The sequence below is a fragment of the Crotalus tigris genome, unplaced genomic scaffold (assembly GCF_016545835.1).
Source record: "Crotalus tigris isolate CLP2741 ecotype Arizona unplaced genomic scaffold, ASM1654583v1 scf7180000024391.5723578, whole genome shotgun sequence".
Classification (NCBI taxonomy): Eukaryota; Metazoa; Chordata; class Lepidosauria; order Squamata; family Viperidae; genus Crotalus; species Crotalus tigris.
This window is the reverse complement of record NW_024100561.1, coordinates 382,867-403,844: the sequence shown is the minus strand read 5'-3', so window position 1 is coordinate 403,844 and position 20,978 is coordinate 382,867. Positions and strand designations below refer to the sequence as shown.

General features: G+C 33.7%; 1 protein-coding gene across 13 annotated transcripts in view; it reads right to left on the bottom strand.

Annotated features, from left to right (window-relative positions):
• Positions 1 to 20,978, bottom strand: part of CTNND2 (catenin delta 2) — a 524,740-nt gene that overhangs the window by 197,989 nt on the left and 305,773 nt on the right. For 10 of the 13 annotated variants that reach the window (XR_005555019.1, XM_039329341.1, XM_039329329.1 and 7 more), the window contains one exon: positions 16,622 to 16,940. Coding sequence is in view for 12 of the 13 variants with exons in the window: in XM_039329341.1 (XP_039185275.1) it covers positions 16,622 to 16,940 (319 nt within the window). In the remaining variant the exon portion in view is untranslated. The remainder of the gene's footprint in view (positions 1 to 16,621; positions 16,941 to 20,978) is intronic. The other 3 variants (XM_039329331.1, XM_039329336.1, XM_039329342.1) reach the window with 1 other exon arrangement.

Genomic DNA, 20,978 nt, shown 5'->3' with positions numbered 1-20,978 from the left:
AAGGCAGCAGGTGTAAATGTAAAGGGAAAAAAACAAATGGAGTCAAAACAACGTATTTTACCTCAAAGGTGCTTTTTCAAAAGGTAACTGGACTGCTTTTTCCTTGAGGAAGAAGAAGAAAATGTTTCATTTCTCATCCAAGAAGCTTCGACGGTTGTGATAGTGGGCGATGGAAGGATAAGTAGTGACAGTTGAGACTGGATTCTATCCCCCCACCTTCCAGTCTCAACTGTCAGTACCTATCCTTCCATCGCCCACCATCACAACTGATGAAGCTTCTTGGATGAGAAATGAAACATTTTCTTCTTGCTCCTCAAGGAAAAGGTAGTCCAATTGCCTTTTGAAAAAGCACATTTGAGACAACTATGACCTGAAATGAGTGAGAATCTCCACAAATGAATGTATTTTACCATAAAAAGTTTAGGAGTAGAGATCAGAATTAAACTGAACAGATTATGTCAGAGCTGGACAATGCATGCATAAACCAAGATGTATACATTAAAGAACCAAGAAAGGTTAAATTCTTTTAGGTAAAAGAAAGCGTATTAGAAGACTGCAGGGAAAAAATGGTCATCTAAGGTAAATAATAAATAAAGTGAGGTAAGGATTTTCATTTGTTTATACTGAAGGCTATTTTTATCAGGAGTTGGATTATCCAATGGGTGAGTTGGGAATCAAAGGTGAATCACTAAATATTTTTTTCCTTCTCTCTTTTATTTCATTCTCTTGGTCCACTTCACAAGGCTCTTAAATAATAGCAGGCCTATGAAAAAAATGTACTGTATGCAAAGAGATTTTTTTTCAAACACTGATTGCTATGAATATGAAGAGAAGCAATTTTCATCATAATGTTCATTATATTTCTCTTTAAATCTTGAGTTTGGAAAGTTGTAGATATGGACAGATGTATACATATTCTCAATACAAGAAAATCCATTCTATGTTTGACATATTTAGCATGAAAAGATATGGATATGGAAGAATACTAGCATGAAGCCATGCATATATGTGATTTTATCAAGTATTTACGTTTTATGGGATGAATATTTACTCAAACCTTCTGCACCAGACCTATAATAACAAACACATTTGTCTATAAGCAGTACTATCTTGCTCAGAAAATTGCATAATACTTTGTATAGCATGAAACCAAAAATAACTTTTAAGAAATCATTTCTCTCTTTAATATTACCTATAATATTTTCAGTTTGCTCAATGCCAAAAAGAGAGCATCCATTAATTTCTATGCCAGTGCTTCTCAATGCTTATAAACTTTAAATCGTATGTACTTCAACTTCCAGAATTCCTCAGCCAGCATGCTGTGGAGATTGGGGGAGAATTCTAGAGTTGAAGTTTACACATCTTAGGGTTGCAAAGGTTGAGAAACACTGTTCTAGCTATCAAAACATTTCAGAAGCATATTTATGCTCTTGTTCTATGACATTCAGAGGGACTAAATGAGTGAACTAAAAGGATATACTCATGCTGTGTGTTTATAGTTTAAATTATTTCTGCTAACAGTTGCAGTAATACATTTGGAAGGACATTTTGTTAAGGTGGCAGGGTTTTATGCTAATCAAAGAAAATATTTCACTTTTGTCATATTTCCAGGGGAGATTAACACAAATAACTTAAAGGACAGCAACACAGGCTTATTTTCTCCTTCCAAGAGAGTATTCATAAAGTAAGTAGATGGCTCACACAGCAAGAGAGTGAGGGGTTCAATGACAAAATCAGCTAAGACTGGTTTTCTAATACTTAAAAGTGGAACATTTGGGAACTGTGGTGGCACAGTGGTTAGAATGCAGTTTTGCAGGCTAATTCTGCCAACTGCCAGGAGTTCGATCCTGGCTAGCTCAAGGTTGACTCAGCCTTTCATCTTAAAAAATGAGGACCCAGATTGTTGGGGACAATATGCTGACTATGTAAACTGCTTGGGAGGGCTGTAAATCACTATGAAGTGGTATATAAGTAAGTGCCATTGCTATTTATGCTAAATCATAACAAACAAATAAATAAGTGAGGAGTCCTTGGTGCTCTCTGAGCTTGATTGTTTTCTTGCAGACGTTTCATTACCCAAACTAGATAACATCAGCACTGATATTGTTACCTAGTTTGGATAATGAAATGTCTGCAAGAAAACAACCAAGCTCAGAGAGCACCAAGGACCCCTCATTTCAACCCTCAGCTACAAATATTCTCCTTTATTGATAAAGCAAAAATCTTAAATTTATCATGAAAAAATATATCTATAATCTTATTTCAGAAATTCTATATCCCCAAATGGAAAAAAAATCTAAAACATTTTTATGCAGCAACTAAAAAATAGTAAATGGAAAGTTCTCAATAAACTAGACCTGAGAAATATTAGTTTCCAAAATAGTAAGGCTTGATATGTTAGTTTTCTATGCCCAGATTTGCTTGCTTCTCATCCAGAACCCCTGTCTTGCATAGAAAAGATGTTTGTTTGCATCGTGCATGTACACACATATACTAAAGCATATTTTCACCCTTTCATATGGGAACACAGACATTCATTTTGATGTACTAAGGTGAATGTAACTCAACAGTCTTGCATGAAAATTTGTTATTTCTGTTGGGGTGGCAATTTTCAAATATGTGTATGAATATGTGAAGCATTGAATGAATAAATTGCTGGTCAGCTACTTTTAGCTAACTAGGTCATAGATTATGAGAAATGCCTTTTTAAGCAAGTCCACATGTCTTACATTAAAAAGATATTTGTCTGCTTATTCTAATAATGTAGGAGAGAGAAAAGGACCACTCATTTGCTTTCTGAGGGATAGAAACTGCATGCTCATTGCATGCATGCATTCTCATTGATGAATTCTGTAAGGCATAGATGGTCGTTAAGTATCCCTCAGCAGCATTGTACCATTGACTACAGAATTGTTCTGAGCCATCTACAAGAACTGCTAAGTGGGAAGTACTGTTCTGCTGAGTGGCCAAATCCAGTCAGTGAGAGTGCAGGGAAGAGACTGAATCTACAGGCATTCTAATATGGGATGTCCCAGGACTTGCTGGTTTCCCGTAATTTGTGTAATATCAGTATGAAGTTACTGGGAGAGATATCATTAATGTATTGATGATATATCTCTGACCCAGACTGAATGAAAAACGTTATTTATGTATTAAGTTTATTTGCCAGGGGGCTATGAGGAGACTCAAAAGCAGATCATGTTACTAGCTGGATGCATTATAAATGAATATTAGGGCATGTCTTTTCACTGCAGTGATCCATAAAAATAGGAACACCTGGAAGTCAATTGTGTGGGAAAAAAATGGGGGAATGAATTTTATTAAAAAAATACTCCCAAAATGTAATTTGCTTCATGAATATTAAAACTTAGATTGTAATATACAAAGTATATAGTGTACCAGGGTAGAATTTGTCTTTAAGAATTGTTCTAAATGCAGTAAAGAATTTAAAGCAATTTGTGAATTAAAATGCCAAAGAGTAACAAATTCTGCTGTTATGTTTCAGGCATTTTATACATATGATTCCTCAGTTGCGGTTTTTGTAAAAAAAATCTAGTTGAGACAACCATCTATTCCCTATCTGCAATCAGTCACACACACAGCTTGGGTTCTTGAAGCTAAAAACTCATTTCCAAAAAGCTTTACAATTTCCTTTTGCTACCTAATAACAACGGCATAACCCTAGCGCCATATAAGAAGTAATTAAGCTCTGACATATATCATATCATATGCATTTTAGATTTTAACACATACATAACAATAAATAACAAATGAGTAAAAATAGATAAAATACTTATAGGAGGTAGTTAAACTTGACATGATGTGTCAAATCTTATGGATAAGAGGTTTATATATACAAAGACATAAGACAAATATAAATCTTTCAGTATGAAAGTAATCCAAATTTATTGTCAGTCTTGCTTCAAACTTAAGCATGGTTTTGAAAATGTTGTAGTAATGAAGATGTCAGTGCATCTACACATAAGGACACCAAGTAAAATCTACCGAATGTAGTTATCAAAAAATATTTTTTGTTTAAAGAAATCTCTCGAGTGGAAAGCAAGTAGACTGATGAAGATGCCGATGTCAAACCCGTGGAAAGAAAATAATTCTGTTTAGATCTGTTTAGATCCAGAGATCTGTAATCAAAACACATCTTCACAGTTATAATAAAAAGTGACAATCAGAAGTACTAGTAACTTACACAAATCTGCTTTTCACAATTCTGCAAATGAATGAAAAACTAGAGCTTTTACCCACAGGAAGCTGCATGAATTTTGAATGATGATGTAAGGTTAAACATATGTATGCTGGAGGAGGCAAATAAAAGTCTCTGTTCACACATAAATCTATAACCACAAGTAGTTCTATGAATGATTTGCACACCTGCTATTCAGGCTCCCTGTGAGCACTGCTAAAAATGAAAAAGAATACAATATTTTCTGCCTGACAAATCTTGTCAAGGGGTTGTCCTACATGGAAAATAAATAACCTGGACTGCATGTAGGCTTCAACCCATATTGATAATAGTTTCATCTGAAAATTGCAAAAGTGAATATTCAAGGCATGATCAGGACCCCTTTTTTTGTAAGGAATCCCAATCCCAAGCTGAGAGGTTTTAATGCTTTAGCTCTGTTCTTATCACTCAGTAAAAGCATATCATCATCTGTAGTTAATTTTGTTTTTTTGTACTTTGGAATTTTACAGACCACTTGTGAGTTTTATTATAAAACCCATTTACATTAAAAAAAATATGGGAAGGTACTGTCACCACAAATATATGGATGTGAATTCATTTAATGAAATTGAATAGGGCTTTGGTAATATTTGTTGGATTTAGGAGAATTTATTCTAAACAAATACTTAATGCAAAATTTCTATAATTTTCAGAATTCAGTACTTTAATCTGAATTTGGTCACCTCTTTATAAGTTACATCAATAAATTTATAAATTCTGTTGCTTAAATACTTGAACTTTTGAAATATTTGCTAAAATGTAAGCATTAAGCTATTTTATTTTTTTTCTTTCAGCTTTCAAACATAACAAGCCATAAACTAATTTTAGCTGACTTTTTAAGGCACTTTCTAGGTTGTCATTGAAAGATAACAACAACAACAAAAAAAACAGACATAGGGAATCTGACTATCCATCTTAATGATGAGAATCCTTGCTTTGCTTTATGAAACCTATAGTACAATATAAGAATCCTATTTTCTAAGCTATTCAATTTTAACTGTTCCATGATATTAATACTAATCAAAGAGAGAAGCAACCTAGAACTAAGGAGAAATTTCCTGACAGAACAATTAATCAGTGGAACAACCTGTCTCCAGAAGTTGTGAATGCTCCAACACTGGAAATTTTTAAGAAGAGATTGGACAACCATTTGTCTGAAATGGTATAGGTTCTTCTGCTTGGGCTGGACTAGAAGACCTCTAAGGTCCTTTCCTATTCTATTCTATTCTGTTCTGTTCTGTTCTGTTCTGTTCTATTTCATATGAAATGTCAAGTTTCAAGGCCTTTCACCATTCATCTTGTAACAAGTCAATTGTTGAATCTTCTTTTCTGGCCACCTTTATATACTATTACATTCTAAATTATAGAGAATCACCTACTTATTTAGCTATATTTTATCAACAATATTAATTCCGTCTTGCCTCCCGCTGTCCCCATCTTCTTCAACTGCTAAGGACTGTCAAAGATTTTATATTTAGCTTCTACTTAAGGAATTACATATCTGAAGTAGGGGAACTAGTGAGAACAATTTTTGAGAGCAACAGGAAAAACATGAATGCACACTAACATTTTGATCTCCGTTTAAAACATGACTGCAGAGGCTTGACTACTAGTGCCACTATAATACTAATGTACTGCTGATTTGGGTTCATGATATGTAATGCTGTGACAATAAATATAAATTCAGTTTACTTTATGCATGCTGTCAGATTGAATTTAACCCATTCTATATGGTACATTAACATACTGTCAGAAAAAAAGTTAATTTGTTTCACTTGGCAACAGTAGAAGAGGAATTTGTAATGGTATATTGTATTTCATTACCCCAACAGCCACCCCTGGTTGAATCTGGGTAGGTGCATCTATTTATGCACACAAAGGGACTTTCTCCTCCCCTGCGGCTAATGACGTTCTAGCCTATCCTACCTACTTTACAACAAAGAGAACAGATTCTTTTCACTTTTATACAAGGCTTTTAAGATGAAATGGAGAGCAATAGGAGGAAATTCCAACTGTGTGAACAGATATCCATTTATAGATCTAACTCCATATTATCATTTTTCTGAATATCCCCTGAATATCAGTTATTTGCAAATTCATGTAAGCAATGAGACACAAGGATGACCTTGAGTTTATTATCTAAAGTTTATCTATCTATCTATCTATCTATCTATCTATCTATCTATCTATCTATCTACCTACCTACCTACCTACCTACCTACCTACCTAAAAAACTCCAAAACACTGTGATGTGGATGAGAATGTACACCCAGAATATGATCTGACAAAATATGGAGACCATATATGCCACAGTCTTGTTACCGTAGATTATGATGAATAAGACTTCTCTGAACAGTAATGTAATACAGCACAAAAACACATTTTACATTAATTTTGGTAGAACAACAAAAAGGCTTTAAAGAATAGCACAAATACATGGATGAGGTACAGAATCTTTAGCACTTGAAAAAGATCCAGCATGCATCAAACTATACTGACAGCAATTTCAGATTCCTAAACTATTCTCAGTAAACCTTCATCTTTGTTAGCAGTACATCTCTGCTACAAATTATAATATATTAAAGTTCTTTCTTTGTGAAACATTTCAGTCTGTTGACAATCAGATCCAGTTAGTGGTAAAATTCTTCCCTATTGTGAATTCCAATGATTCTAGAGACGTGATTGCTTAGTATAGAGCAAGTACAATTGCCAATATTGAACTTCACATAAGTTACATAATATTTATTTTCCCACATGTCAATCAAATTGTGAAGTATTCATAAAGAAATAAATGACACTGATTTCACTAGTAAATACTGTAATTCTAGAAATCTAAAGTGGAGAAGTCTAATCCTGAAATAGAATAAATTTATTTTTTTAATTTTTATACTTTATAAACAGTAGCTAACTGTTACGATTGCAGAGTTGTCATATTTTATAATCAGTAATTTTTGATTCATTCAATCTATTTTGAAGAAATGACTTTTCTAGGTATGTTTTCTCATATTGTGTAATACATGGAACAGATCTCATATACATTTGTTTCTCTTGATTTGAGATTTTATGAGAACTTCTATTGAAATATTTGTGATTCAACATAATCTGAAACTGTTATAGGATGAAATAGAAATCTATAAACTATATTCCCTTTTTCAAAGTGTGAAATTATGCAACCACAGTTACTCATGAAACCACACAATATGCCAGATATATGGTATTAGATAGCATTGATTAAAAGTGAATCTTCCATAAACATGTTTGTTTTTAACACTATTTGTATTAATAATTTAACACTATTTTTTATTTTAAATCTTTGTTCAGAAATAAACAAATACTTAAAATACTTTATTAGATATTTGGGGGAATTGTAACTCATAATATCTTTTGCCAAGTTGACATTAAATCCAAAAATTATATTAGGCAAAAAAATCTAAATGTTTAGATGTAGAAATTTAGAAAATGTGAAATTGTATACAAAGGATTTGATAAACAAAATAAAAACAAAGGGGATTGGAGGCTAAAACATATAAAGAATGGTTGCTGAAATTGGGTATGTCTAGTTTAATGAAAAGGACTAGGGGTGACATAATAGCAGTGTTCCAATATCTCAGGGGTTGCCACAAAGAAGAGGGAGTCAAGCAATGGATAGAAACTAATCAAGGTGAGAATCAACCTAGAACTAAGGAGAAATTTCCTGACAATTAGAACAATTAATCAGTGGAACAACTTTCTTCCAGAAGTTGTGAACACTCCAACACTGGAGGTATTTAAAGAAGAAATTGGACAACCATTTGTCTGAAACGGTATAGGGTTTCCTGCCTGAGCAGGGAGTTGGGACTAGAAGACTTCTCTTGCAACTCTGTTGTTCTGTTCTGTTCTGTTCTGTTCTGTTCTGTACTTATGAGAAAAAAAAAACAATTCTGATTAAAAATGTATTTTTTGTTTCTGCCAGATTTTTTCTTTATCCTCAGCAAAACATCTGTTGTTTTGTAATTATTCCCTTCTCAATAAAACTTTCTTAATTAACAATTAATGAACAGAACATTATTATAATTATTTCCACTACTTTTATAAGCAGCTACTAAAGCAAGCATTTAATGAATTTAGGTTTATAGATGACTTTTGGGGACTTTAAGTTATATCAGGTTCAAAGCTGAGTGTATATATCTATTGACTGATTAGTCCACAAATGTTGAATATAGAACATAAAAAGGTCCTTTGTTGAGTTGCTAGTAGTTTCATTTAAGAATCCCAGGAAAGTAGTTGTAAGGAGGAAGAATTCAAGAAGCCCGATTCTACAAGTCATCTGGACTAAATAATAAATAATCTAATTTATATAAAACGGATTTTTAATCTAGATCTGTCGATCTACAACATAAAACCATTACATGCTAGATTTCTTTAATGCAAAGTTTTAGAATCTATACTGGAATTAATGGTATTTTAAAAGCTGCAATGATGAACTGCAGTGAGAAAAAGCATGGAAATAAGGATGAGATGTATAGTACCTAAGGGGAGAACATTTGAACAACATTTGAGAACACTTAAAAAACAAAGCAAAATTATGTAAGATGCAAATATAATGCATGAATCTTAATAGGACACTTTTGTGCATCTGTCCTTATTTATGTAAGACTTCTCTTTCAACTTTTTAAAATACCGGTAAAAAGACGGAGGACAAATGAAGGGCCCAAGTGGTATAGTTGTTAAAGTGCTGGAATTGGAGCAGGAAGTTTCAGATAATTAGTCCTCTTTTAGGCATGGAAGTTAGCTGGGTAACTGTGGTCCACCACTCCTTCTCAGCAGTAAACAGCAACAAACTCTGCAACAGTCTGGCTGAGAAACAAAATCCTTTGTCGCACAATGCGTAGATAAATTTCAGTTTAAGAACTATGTGAAAAAGAACAAATGGACTCTCCGATTAAGTGAGACAAATATAAAGAAGAAGAAGAAAATAAAGGCTGTTTTTACATTTTATACCTTCTTCTATTTCAGGCTGACTGTTAAGTTCTACCCTTTTTTAATCCTGGTAATATTCAACTATTTGTTAAATTACTTTCAGAAAAGAAGCATAAATAAGGATTAATTGTTTTCAAATAATGGATCTACAAATATAATTATTACACAGATAAAATCGCTGGTGAATTTTTAATTTTTTTATAAAATAAAAATGCAAAAACCAATGAATAATACAGGTAGACCTTGACTTACAACAGTTCATTTAGTGACCGTTCAAAGTTACAAGGGCACTGAAAAAAATGATTTATGACCATTTTTCACACTTACAACCATTGCAGCATGTGATCAAAATTCAGATGCTTGGCAACTGGTTCATACTTAGGACTGTTGCTGTGTCCCAAGGTCATGTGATCACCTTTTGTAACCTTTTCACAAGCAAAGTCAATGGGGAAGCCAGATTCTGTTAACAATCATGGTATTAATTTAACAACTGCAATTATTCATTTAACAGCTGTGGCAAGAAAGGTCATAAAATGGAGCAAAACGCAAATGTCTCACTTAACAACAGAAATTTTGGGCTCAATTGTGGTTGTAAGTTGAGGACTCTCTGTATTCATATGGAAGATCCCCCCCATATTTTGCATATGCTGCCTTGAATGACTATTACTACTTTAACTATCATGGAACAAATAATCAGGAAACGATTCTTGAATCAGCATTTTATTTTCTTGGCATTTTAGCCTGTAAATAACTTTGAATGCAATCCTGAACCAGTGGTTAAAATTATGATAATATAAGAACATCAGACTCATTCATCATACACAACAAACCCACTTTCCCTCCAACTTTTAAAATTAGAGAATTCATTGTTAAGATTTTAATGATTTACTGTCTTTTAGTTTTTTTGCCCAAGATACTCAGTGTGCTTCCCTGGCTGAGGATGGACTAACCAGTCCAGTCCATCATCTTAACTGCTACATCACACTGGCTTTTTTCATTTGACAAGGTGGTTTGGGTGTTTCATGATGATGGCTCATATGTGGCTTCCTTTCAAGTGGGGGGCGAGGGAAGGGGGGAGGGAAAGCACACTGAATATAATCTGAATATAATTCCTGTCTGGACTATATTCAGGGTGCCAAATATATTAAATATATATTAAATATATTAAAAATGAGACCACACAGATTAGATTCACTCAATATATTAAGAAACAATTTATGTAAATGTGATTTTCTGAATATGCCACAATTGTCTGTGTACCTACTACACAGGAAAACAAAAGTTAAATATCAAACTAAACAAAGTAGTCAGTGTATTTAGCACTACAGAACTCCAGAGTCCCTTTTGCCATGAAGATGGAAAGATAATATGAAAATATATAAAAAAAATAAATTGGCTAAAGTAATTACAGCCAAGGACATAATAACAGTATGAGTCCAATACAGTTAAAATTTGTATGCTCTCAACTTTCAGTCTGAAGGTCTTGTTCAAGTCTCAAAGAGTTGTATTGTTTCCCCTTCCAGTTCCTTTCATCATCATAAATTTGTAGTGCTACCTACTCAGTGCTTTTGGTTAGCATAAACAACTTCTTATGCCAGCAGAATATTGCATATTTATAGAGGTGGCATCTTACTACAAATGGTAGGATCATGGCATAATTTTTTAAACAATTAAATTGATGAATATGGATTATATCTGTGGAAACATTGTAAAATTTATATAACAAAGTACATAAGATGTATCTGAAATAAGAAAAATTTGGCATGCAGCTGTTAATTGCAATGTTCTCCCCACTTGTGTTATTTTGCCTCATTCTGTCAGATCTGTTAGTCCTTGAAGAATGTGTTTGTATGTGTTTAGGTATGTGTGTGTATGTGTGTTATCAATATAAATGAATTCACTGAAAGCCACTTTATTAATGATTAAGGGCTGTAATCTACCATACTGTCCCGGTACAGTTTGATATAGAGAATTATTTTTAACTTCCCAGTCTAGGTCTGAGAGTGAATGACTGGCCCAATTCAACCAACTGGAATTCATGCTAGTCTAGAACCTGAATCCTCCCACTCCTATTTCGGCACCTTATTCTTATCCACCACAGTACACGCACGCACATACACATCAATCTATCTGCATGTGTATGGCACAAAGACACAAAGGTGGCACAAGATAACAGAATCTTACAGTGAATTTTGGTTTGGTTTTATGTGAATCTGTACCACTTGAATGCAGACAAAAGAAATGCTTGTAAAGCTGCACAATACTGGAATTTATGCTGTGGTTGATCTTTTATTCTGTGTTGCATGAAAACAAATCCTAACAAATAAGTCAGATTTATTGCAAGAACTCTTCCCGGGGGGGGGGGGGATCAATATTTTAAATCTATACTCTGCCCTCCATATTTTACTCTCATGATATTTTCACAATAAGATTTGTAAGAATTCTAATTAGTACTTTTCATTATCAGTTGATTTTCCTGATGAAAAAATGAATGAATAAACTGCTTGTGAAAAGAGCACAGTGTTCTTCCTAGATAGTGAGGCAAATATGAATGTCAATGGTCCACAAAGAATATGGGATATTAAGCTCTGTTCCCCTTGAAAAGAGAACAAAGCAAGGGATACAAGAAGGCCTATTGATATAGAGTCTTTGAAGACACTAAGCCAGTAACTTTCCTTCTCCGCATGATAGGAAATTAAACTCAGCAGAGGGAATGAAATGGAACTTTCAAAGCAAGAGCCAGAGGAGGAAAGCCTCTGAATATTAACAGGAACATTTCCATTAGTCAGAAACAAGGCCTGTGGTGCATTTCCATAACAACTATATTGTAAAACTCTCTATAGGAAATACCAAAACTGCAGTAAGGTTTCCTCCCATATAATAGTTGAATAAAGCCTAAATATATTTTGCATTTAATTTTTTATTTTAATTTTTCACCATCTAGTATTCCTGTAAAGTGAAGCAATTATAATAAACTGATGTTACGTTGAGGCCCATTGATTATGTTGTATTTTGAAGTATTAAGATAGTACGGCTACTATACCTGCAAAATCACTATGTCTGCAAAAGTTTGAAAAATAATTAGATGAAAGCAAAGAATACAGAAAACTGTAACTCCTTGCTGCCTTCTAATGGTTGTTCTAATATTTGCAGCCCAAATATTGGTAGTCCTTTTATCATATCATCCAAAGACAGGCCATAGCTTAAAGATGGCATCCTGTTTCTGAGCTGCAAAACCCATTAGATATAAGTGACCGGTTATTAACTAGTTGTTTTAAGATAACATTATTAACCACAGATTAGCATGTTGTACAGATCCAGAAAATTGATCAAGGCCAACAGATTGGAATTGCAAAAATCTGGAACATTGCTAGATGGTGTTAAAGAGATACAGAACATGGTTAAGTTTCTCCTGCCATCTAATGATTGTCTTCATTTCTGCAATCCAGGTCTGATAGCTCTAATAGCTAACAATTAGTATTGTTATATAATGTTAACCCTTCAGGAAAATGGGGTGAAAGAGTAACCACAAACTCAAATCACTTCTGCAACTGTTGTTCTTACTTTGTTTTTGACCTTTCAAGGAACTAAGACACAGTGAGGAAATCATCTGCCTTTCCTCATTTGTTTGGTGACTCCAACTATGATCAGACTAGCTTGACAATAGTGTTGTAATTACTACATCAATTATTTCCTGTGCTAACCACATTGGGCTACAAGTGTATGAATGAGCAACATTCAGCAAAGACTGTAATCAATTGGATGCCACTAGATGATTGAAGAAAAAGAGAAAAAGAGGAAGGCCAAAGAAAACCTGGTGCCACACATTTCAGGAAGAGCTGAAAAACATCAGTCTTAAATGGAAGGATGAGGAGATTGTAGCTGCAGACCGAGAACTGTAGAGTACGCTTGTAACCCAATTATTACCTCAGCAAAACTAAATTCTTGGGAAGTGTTCCTCTGACTAGCCAATGCAAAGCTCACTGGGTTACCAAGAAAAACTAGCATCCAAATGATTGATTATGGTTTGCTATGTTGCCTGGAACACATTTAAACCTTTCAATTGTAACTAATGTTAACCTGGCTCGATGACTTATGTGAATATATCTATCTTTCAGATATTTTCTCATTTATGCTCTTTTTTGTGTATGCCCAACAATTGGGATCATCTCTGCAGAATTCCATTGGGCATTGCCATAATCCCCTTCTCAATAAATTGAGTCTTTCAAACACAAACTCTATAAGTTATATTTTTGGTAAATTCCTAATCTTGTCTTTACAGAATATATGTACTGTATGTGTTTATGTGACAGGTTTGTGCAGTGTTTCAATTCTGATCCAGAAAGGCACCTAAACATAGCTCCTTCTTGCACTTTTTAAAGCAACCATGCCTTTTCTTGGGATTAAATGCAATCCTGGGGAAAGAAATAACTATTTTAAAGATTTGCAGACAAGTGCTTCACTTCTGCTCCCATGTGCTCTGAATCATCTTTGTGTAATCGAAATGAAAGTACTGTCCAACTCTAATACATGTTCACAGACACATATTCCAAATCCCTGGGTTTAATTAAGCATTTGAAGCACAATTATAATTTGCGAGAACTAGAAAGTCTAACTTGCACTTTAATAGGAAACTGTCAGGGTAGGGATAGGCACTATAAGTCACTGGTATGGGAAACGAATTCTGTGGTCAATGGTTTCATTAAAAATAATAATAAATGTTGCACAGTGCCGGAAACAGTGCTACATCTTGTCTAAAGTGGAGTTCCTAATTTTTCCACTTTTTCTAACAGAGGTTTCTATGATCTTATCAGAATTCCCACTGCAATGCAGATACAAAGGAGGTTCAGAAATTGTTATTGCAAAACAATTAGTAGAAAACAAAACCTTGGATTTCAAATAGACCCATAAAACATAAATTGGGAAATAACTGGGAAATATGAGAAAGAAAGGCAAGTGGCCAAAAATTGAGCAATTACATAGAGGCAAACTTTTAGACATAGTTAAAGGTTTTGAAACAATAGAAAATACCTATAGCTCAGGTTTTAGATTTTGGCAGTGGTTTGCTCTCCAAGCTTGTTTCAATTTATTTTCTGAATGTTTCATTACCAGACTAGGTAACATCATCAGCAGATTTTCTTGTCCTATTTTCCTTTAGGAAAGAAATCCTGCTGATGATGTTACCTAGTCTGATACTGAAACGTTCAAAAAATAAATTGAAACAACCTTGGAGAGCAAACCATTGCTAAAATAATTAAAGGCTTTCCAGAGCAGAAGAGTTGGATTTTCATTTTTCAGAACTTTTTTAAACACTTACTCTGTAGTTCTCGTTCTGAATGCTGCTTAAGTGGCAGACATTCACAACAGTTTGGGCCAGACACAGAATATTCATCCTGAGATAAAGGTATTTTTTATCACATACTCTGAGAGTCAGTTACTTCCTCCTGCTGGAGAGACCAAGAAACTAAAACAACCCTGGGGTAAAAAGCATGTTCTAAATTCATTTTCCACTGTCTTGGATTAAAACTTGTATCCCCCTTCCTCCCCCCCCCAAAAAAACCCCTAGTTAACTCCAAGTAAGTAAAGCAGAGGGAACTTTGCTTCAGAAACTGCTATAGGTAATGAGTCTAGCCAGGAACTGTGCTGTTATTTCTCAGTATAAGCTAGTGAAGTGTGTCTAATCTCAGTCTGTATTCATACCACAGTCTGAGTAGGAAGACATTATTTAGATTTTTTTTTATCTGAAATCATTTGATTCCCACTTCAATCTTTTTATGACTGGTAGAAACCCAGCATCATCGTACGGTCTTTATTTCCTTTTGATCTTTTCTTCTTTAATTTGTCAGCTGTTGTTTTCCTGTGATCTAACAGCTCTGTAATTCACCTCCTCCAACACTGCACAGTTTGCCTTTTAATATCAAAACCTTTTGATTTTTTTTTTACAATTTACACTTCCCATTTTAATAAAGTTTGACAAAATTTATCTCCTGTGAGATTGGCCTGTCTTTCCAATGCATGAGGAACAGATGAATTCTCTATCCACGTGCTTATACATCACACCAGATAAGGCCCCTGGGAATATAGGTGATAATGGCAGGGAACTATCAAGCCACTACTGCAAAGCAGGAGGCAGTTCAGGTGCGAAAATCCCCAGAATTTTTGGAAGAGGTTCTGTAGCTTTCCATCCTAGTGGCCCATCTATCGGCTACATTTGTGCACATGGATTGCCCTTTGATTCAAATTTGAAATTATAATGCAACAGGGAGCCATCCAGCAAATGAGGCTATGAGGCATTCTGTAATTCTAATAAAGTTTTCACACAGAAACATGCTAAATAGTGGCATGTTAAGCAATGACAACCATATATTTTTCAAAAGAAACATTTAAAATCTAACCACTTTTGTGACACAATGACTTCTAAATTTTATCACATATATGTTTTAGAACAAAAATGTCCTAGCAAAGAGACGATGTACAACTTTCATTAGTTAGACTGAGCAACTTTCAAATACTGTCCCCCTCTAACCACATGTGTAAAAACAAATAAGAGCCCTTTATTATATATGGTTTTTAAATAGTTTAATCGTTCGTTAAAAAAATAAGGTACTTATCTGAGCAAGTATTTCTATATGTTTTATAGATGTTATCTTATTAATATTTACAAAATAATTGACTAAAATATTTTAATTGTTAGGAAAAAGTGAAATAGAAAGCAGTTAAAGAAAATATAACAGAAACAAGGAAAAAAAAACCCGAAGAATTCATTAAGTATGATTTTTAAAAACAGGCAAAAGCCTAACAGGCTTAAAACTCCCAGCCTAACATTGATGTCTGAATACACTTTGCATTTGTGTCTGTCCTATTTAAATGCCATAAAAATCACAGTATTTGGCAACAGAAGTCTTGTAAAAATTAGTTGCATATTTTAATTAAGTTTGTGCATTTTAATAACTCCTGCTTGATTCCATTTTATATTGAAATCAAAATTCATATGAAAATATTCTTGGAAACATTTAATACCAGCTTCCTAGCTTAGGAAATTGAGTGGCATTTTAAAAATACTTTACTAAAAACAATCCTTACTAACAGGAAAGTAATTAAAAACACTAATATATATCAATTACATACAAGACATTTGTAGAGGAAGTTTCATGAAAACAGAACAGAAGGACACTATAATATGCACTTATGTGTGCCGTTTTCTTATTTTTGTTGTTAAAAATGCAAATAGATTAAAAATGCTAATAAAACTCCATTTTTGTAATAGTCTTGCTGGCCAATTGCTTTGGTTTATGAAATAGAACTACATTAAAAATATGGAAATGGGTTATTTGTTTATGCAATAATCTATCACCTTGACACCCATGGTTGGAGTTGTAAATCTCTTTATGAATTAATAATAGAAAAAATAAAAGTTTCACCCACCTGGGATCTTTCTGAATGCTATCAATAGAAGGTGACCTAGCCAAGGTTCCCTCAGGTGGGATGGCTGGTCCAGATTTGCTGTATGGTGATTCAACAGAAGGACAATACTGCAGCTGTCGGTAGGGATCTGCGTAATTGGAGGCAGGGGCGGCAGCATAGCTGGCCCTCTGGAAGGTCGCTGATGCATTCTGTGTGGCGAGTTGACTGCCTGTGCGCTGTAAGGGTACGGAGTCGACACCAGGGGAAGATGGGGCTACGACAGGAAAGTAGGGACAAAGTAAAAAATTGAGGACCTGTTCACAGAAATGGTTAACCAGGTCTAGGCAGAGGAAAAAAAATACACACATATAAACAGGGGTTTGAAAAAAATGAGAAAAAAGAACATTATAATCCCTGGAAACATAATGAGATATAAGTAATTTCTTTATGAAAAAACACTAGTCATCAATAAACATAAAAATGAGAACTAAACCCTCTGATACTGATGTTCCCTTTGTATTCAATTTGGAATTTTCTTAGAAAAAAAACATTAAAGAATGTTGCCTATTAAATGTGGGCCTGCTTTAAAATACTTTAAACAATTAATATCCAATCATCTCCAGTCTGCATATTAATATTACCCAAGAGTAATCGTGACAATGGATATGAATTTCATTTGTAAATTTCAATAAAAAAACCTTTGTACATTCCATAACCATAATTAGAATTAAACCTGCATGTAGAAGAAATGAAGTATGATCCATTTTGGATATTAACAGCATCAATGTAAGTAATTTTAAGTTATTCAAATAGTGCCTGACTTCTAAATAAAGATACTCCGGGTAAACAGTAAGCTATTAGAACAGTATGTTATTAGAAACCAATTCATAGAGCTACTTGATGGGTTTTTCAATGAAAGCCTGGTTCTACTTTGTCATTATAAATTAATCCGAATCAACATGGAACAATTTGCCAATGATGCTGCTACTGATTTTCCTTAAAATCAGAAGCACTTAACCATAAGTATAATTAATCTGTTATAAAATAGTGAACATTGAATGAAATAAGCATTCCAGTTATTAGCTGGTTTATTATGGGATCATTAAATAAGTTTATATTCATTTTTTGCTGTTTTCTTTAGACTTAGTTTTAAAATTAGACAAAAGCAATATTAACCAGGTCACAAACTTGTTCACATTTACCTTGAAATTAATTATGTTGAATGCTACAAATAGTATTTTCAGTTTATATGTGCAGACTTGTGCTAAAATACAATTTTCTCCATTGTCTATATTATTTATTATATATTATCCTCTAGCTTTCTTCTCTTTGAAGACCAATTTACGCCCAATCACAAATAAAATGGAAGGAAAGAGGAAAGAGAATATCATTTCTCTTAGTTCTCAAAAATGTCTGACTAAATTCTGTAGATGTTTTCCAGTTTCCCTCTTCTTACAATGTTATCAATTTCTGATGCAACTAAGAACTTTGATAAAGCATCCAGATCTGGGAATTCAAATTTAGGATAGGTAAAGAAAATAATGAAATAATTTCTATATTCTAATTTAATTATTTAGCAAGTTTCAGCTCCAGCCAAACTTCTATTTTTATCTTTAATTAACATTCATTCCAGGTTATGTATCCAAGGTAACATAAATGGATTTTTTTTCTTATACGATTACAGAGAGAATACTTGTATTACTTGATGATTGTGACATCTGTAAAAATTTAGGAAAAAACTTCCATCACATTAATGACAAATATTTGATCACTAGAAATAAATTAGGACCAATGACAAAAATAATATGCAAAATGACTTTTCTGTCAATGTTCACAGAGTTTGGGAATATAATTAATCACTGTTTAATTGTCATACTAAACTTTTACAACCTGAAAATAAACACTTAGGAGATATTCTAGAAATTGCTTTACCTATCCTTCTTACCACATGAATTACACATTCATTATATAGTTGTAATAGATTGATGTGGGTTTTCACCAAGTGCTGTAATGCTATAATCTAGAATGAGCTTACATTTGGATCTTAATTGTTCCATTATAACTTCCGAAAATTTCATAGATAAATTAGGAAATAAACACTTCCACTGTATGCTTCATTTTAAAAGAAAGACAAATGCAATCTGAGTTAGGACGTCAGCATTTCTTTTTATGTATGTTTGTGTATAGTTTTCATTGATGTATATGATACAGCAAGCTGGACTACAAAATGTAATTGTTAATTATGGCAATGGTAATGATGGTTCAATATTGAAAATTTTTTAGTTAGTAGACATTTAAAAATAATGGGATGATCAAGTTATAGTAGCCCACATGCATGAAAACAGATGTATCAGCCTTAACATATATCAAGATAAAATTTGAGTTATTAGTTGCTTCACAAACATTTTAATAACTTATTTCTCATCTAGACTGGTAGAGTAACAAAGAAATATTACTCATATATAACCTGCAAATATCTATATTCTAATGTTATTCCACATGCATGCTGAAAATCATTAGTTCATAAATTAAAGGTAAACACAGAGAAAAAAAATCTTATGAGTAATAAAAATGTTCTCTGCTCAACATGTAAAAATACTTGAAGTTCAGGAAGAATGAAAAGAGGCAAAATTATGCCTTAAGTAAGACTTAATTAAAATTAAATACTTAAGAGTTTATAGCAGCCTTCCCCTGTGTCAGGGGTAGGCAACCTTGGCTCTTTTATGACTCGTGGACTTCAATTCCCAGAATTCCACAAGTCATAAAAGAGCCAAGGTTGCCTACCTCTGCCCTATGTGATGTAACTGATTCTTTAGAACTGACAGAGAAAGAGTTGCCAGCTACTATTCTAGCACAAATATATTTGTTTAAAATAAAGATCGCCTGTCCTTTTCATTACAGCGTCATTCTATGTATCATAGTGACTAACACTTTTTTAAGAAAAAAAAACCTTATAAAAGATCAGGTAACGTATGTTTTAAAAGTCATATAATTTTAAAAAGAAGAAAAAAATATTCAAGGATTGGTCATTCCAAAAACATACTTAAATACTGGATTCTAAAAAGCAAAAATAAAGCACGGTGATCTAAACTGACTTCACATTATGCACATGAAAGGAAAAGAGGGGGAGAATAAAGAAGAGGGAGGGAGAATCCTTCAAATGAGAATTCCGAATAAGAGAGGCTCCAGGGGTGGCTTCATGATGGAAGAAAGGGAAGGTATAAACGAACAAAACAAAATACAGACATACCACACACTGAGTCTAGAATAGGATTGAAATTACAGCTGTCAGATACACAAAGTGCAATTAAAAAATTAACTTCTTAATGATCAAATACTTTTTTGGCACAGTTTCCTTTGGCGGTTATATTCTTTTGTGGTTATATTCTTTGATTTCATTCACCACTGAGTTCTTCAGAAGTGAAGAATGTATCTAGAAAGTTACACATCATTAATGGAGCATATGTTGCAAAGTGAGCAGGGACAAGAGTATGCTGGTAACTTCAGTACCACTGGAACTATTCTTTATATTTCTATGTAGAGTCAGTATGTATGCTTTTTACCCACACTATACCATCATCATTGTTGTTGTTATGTAAGTCTCCTTTGAATTAAACTCAATTTCAACTTTTTAAAAAGATTTTTATCCCATTTTTTCATATTCTACTTAAAATAGTAAAAATACTACTACTCTTTCCTCCTTCTATTTTCCCCACAGCAAATCTCTGAGGTGAGCTGGGCTGAGAGTGAGTGAATGGCCCAGGACTAGAACTTACATCCTGGTTGTACATAGTATTCTTGGCAATGATGTGGATATAGTTTATTAAAGATTTTTTTCCAGGATATTTTTTTCAACTATCCAATCTGAGTTCCCAGTCTAACCTTAAGTATTTTCTGGTATTCTTGCATCCAAGTCAAAATTATGTCTAAATATACTGTTAGTAATATATTGTTCAATCCTTGTATTTTATATTTTGTGAACTCTTTCAGAGATAACTGCATAGGAAGCAGTAATAAACATGCTAAATGAATAAAATAAATAAACTAGTTAAAAATAAGTACTAGATTTGGGTTCCTATGATCAGACTTAGAGAATGTATTTAAAGTTGTTTCCTAGTCTAATTCTTCTTTGGTTTCTCAGATCCCTTATCCCAGTGATGGCGAACCTTTTAGAGACCGAGTGCCCAAACTGCAACCCAAAATCCACTTATTTATCGCCGAGTGCCAGGTGGGCGTGGCTCACTGCGTGGGCATGGCTGTGGTGGTCATGGCAGATTGAGTGGGTGTGGACAAGGTGGGTGTGATCACCTCGATGTTGTTTGTGGGGAGGGATGCCTGTGGGGGCTGGGTAGGGTTGGGGGAGATCCAGGGGTCTCTG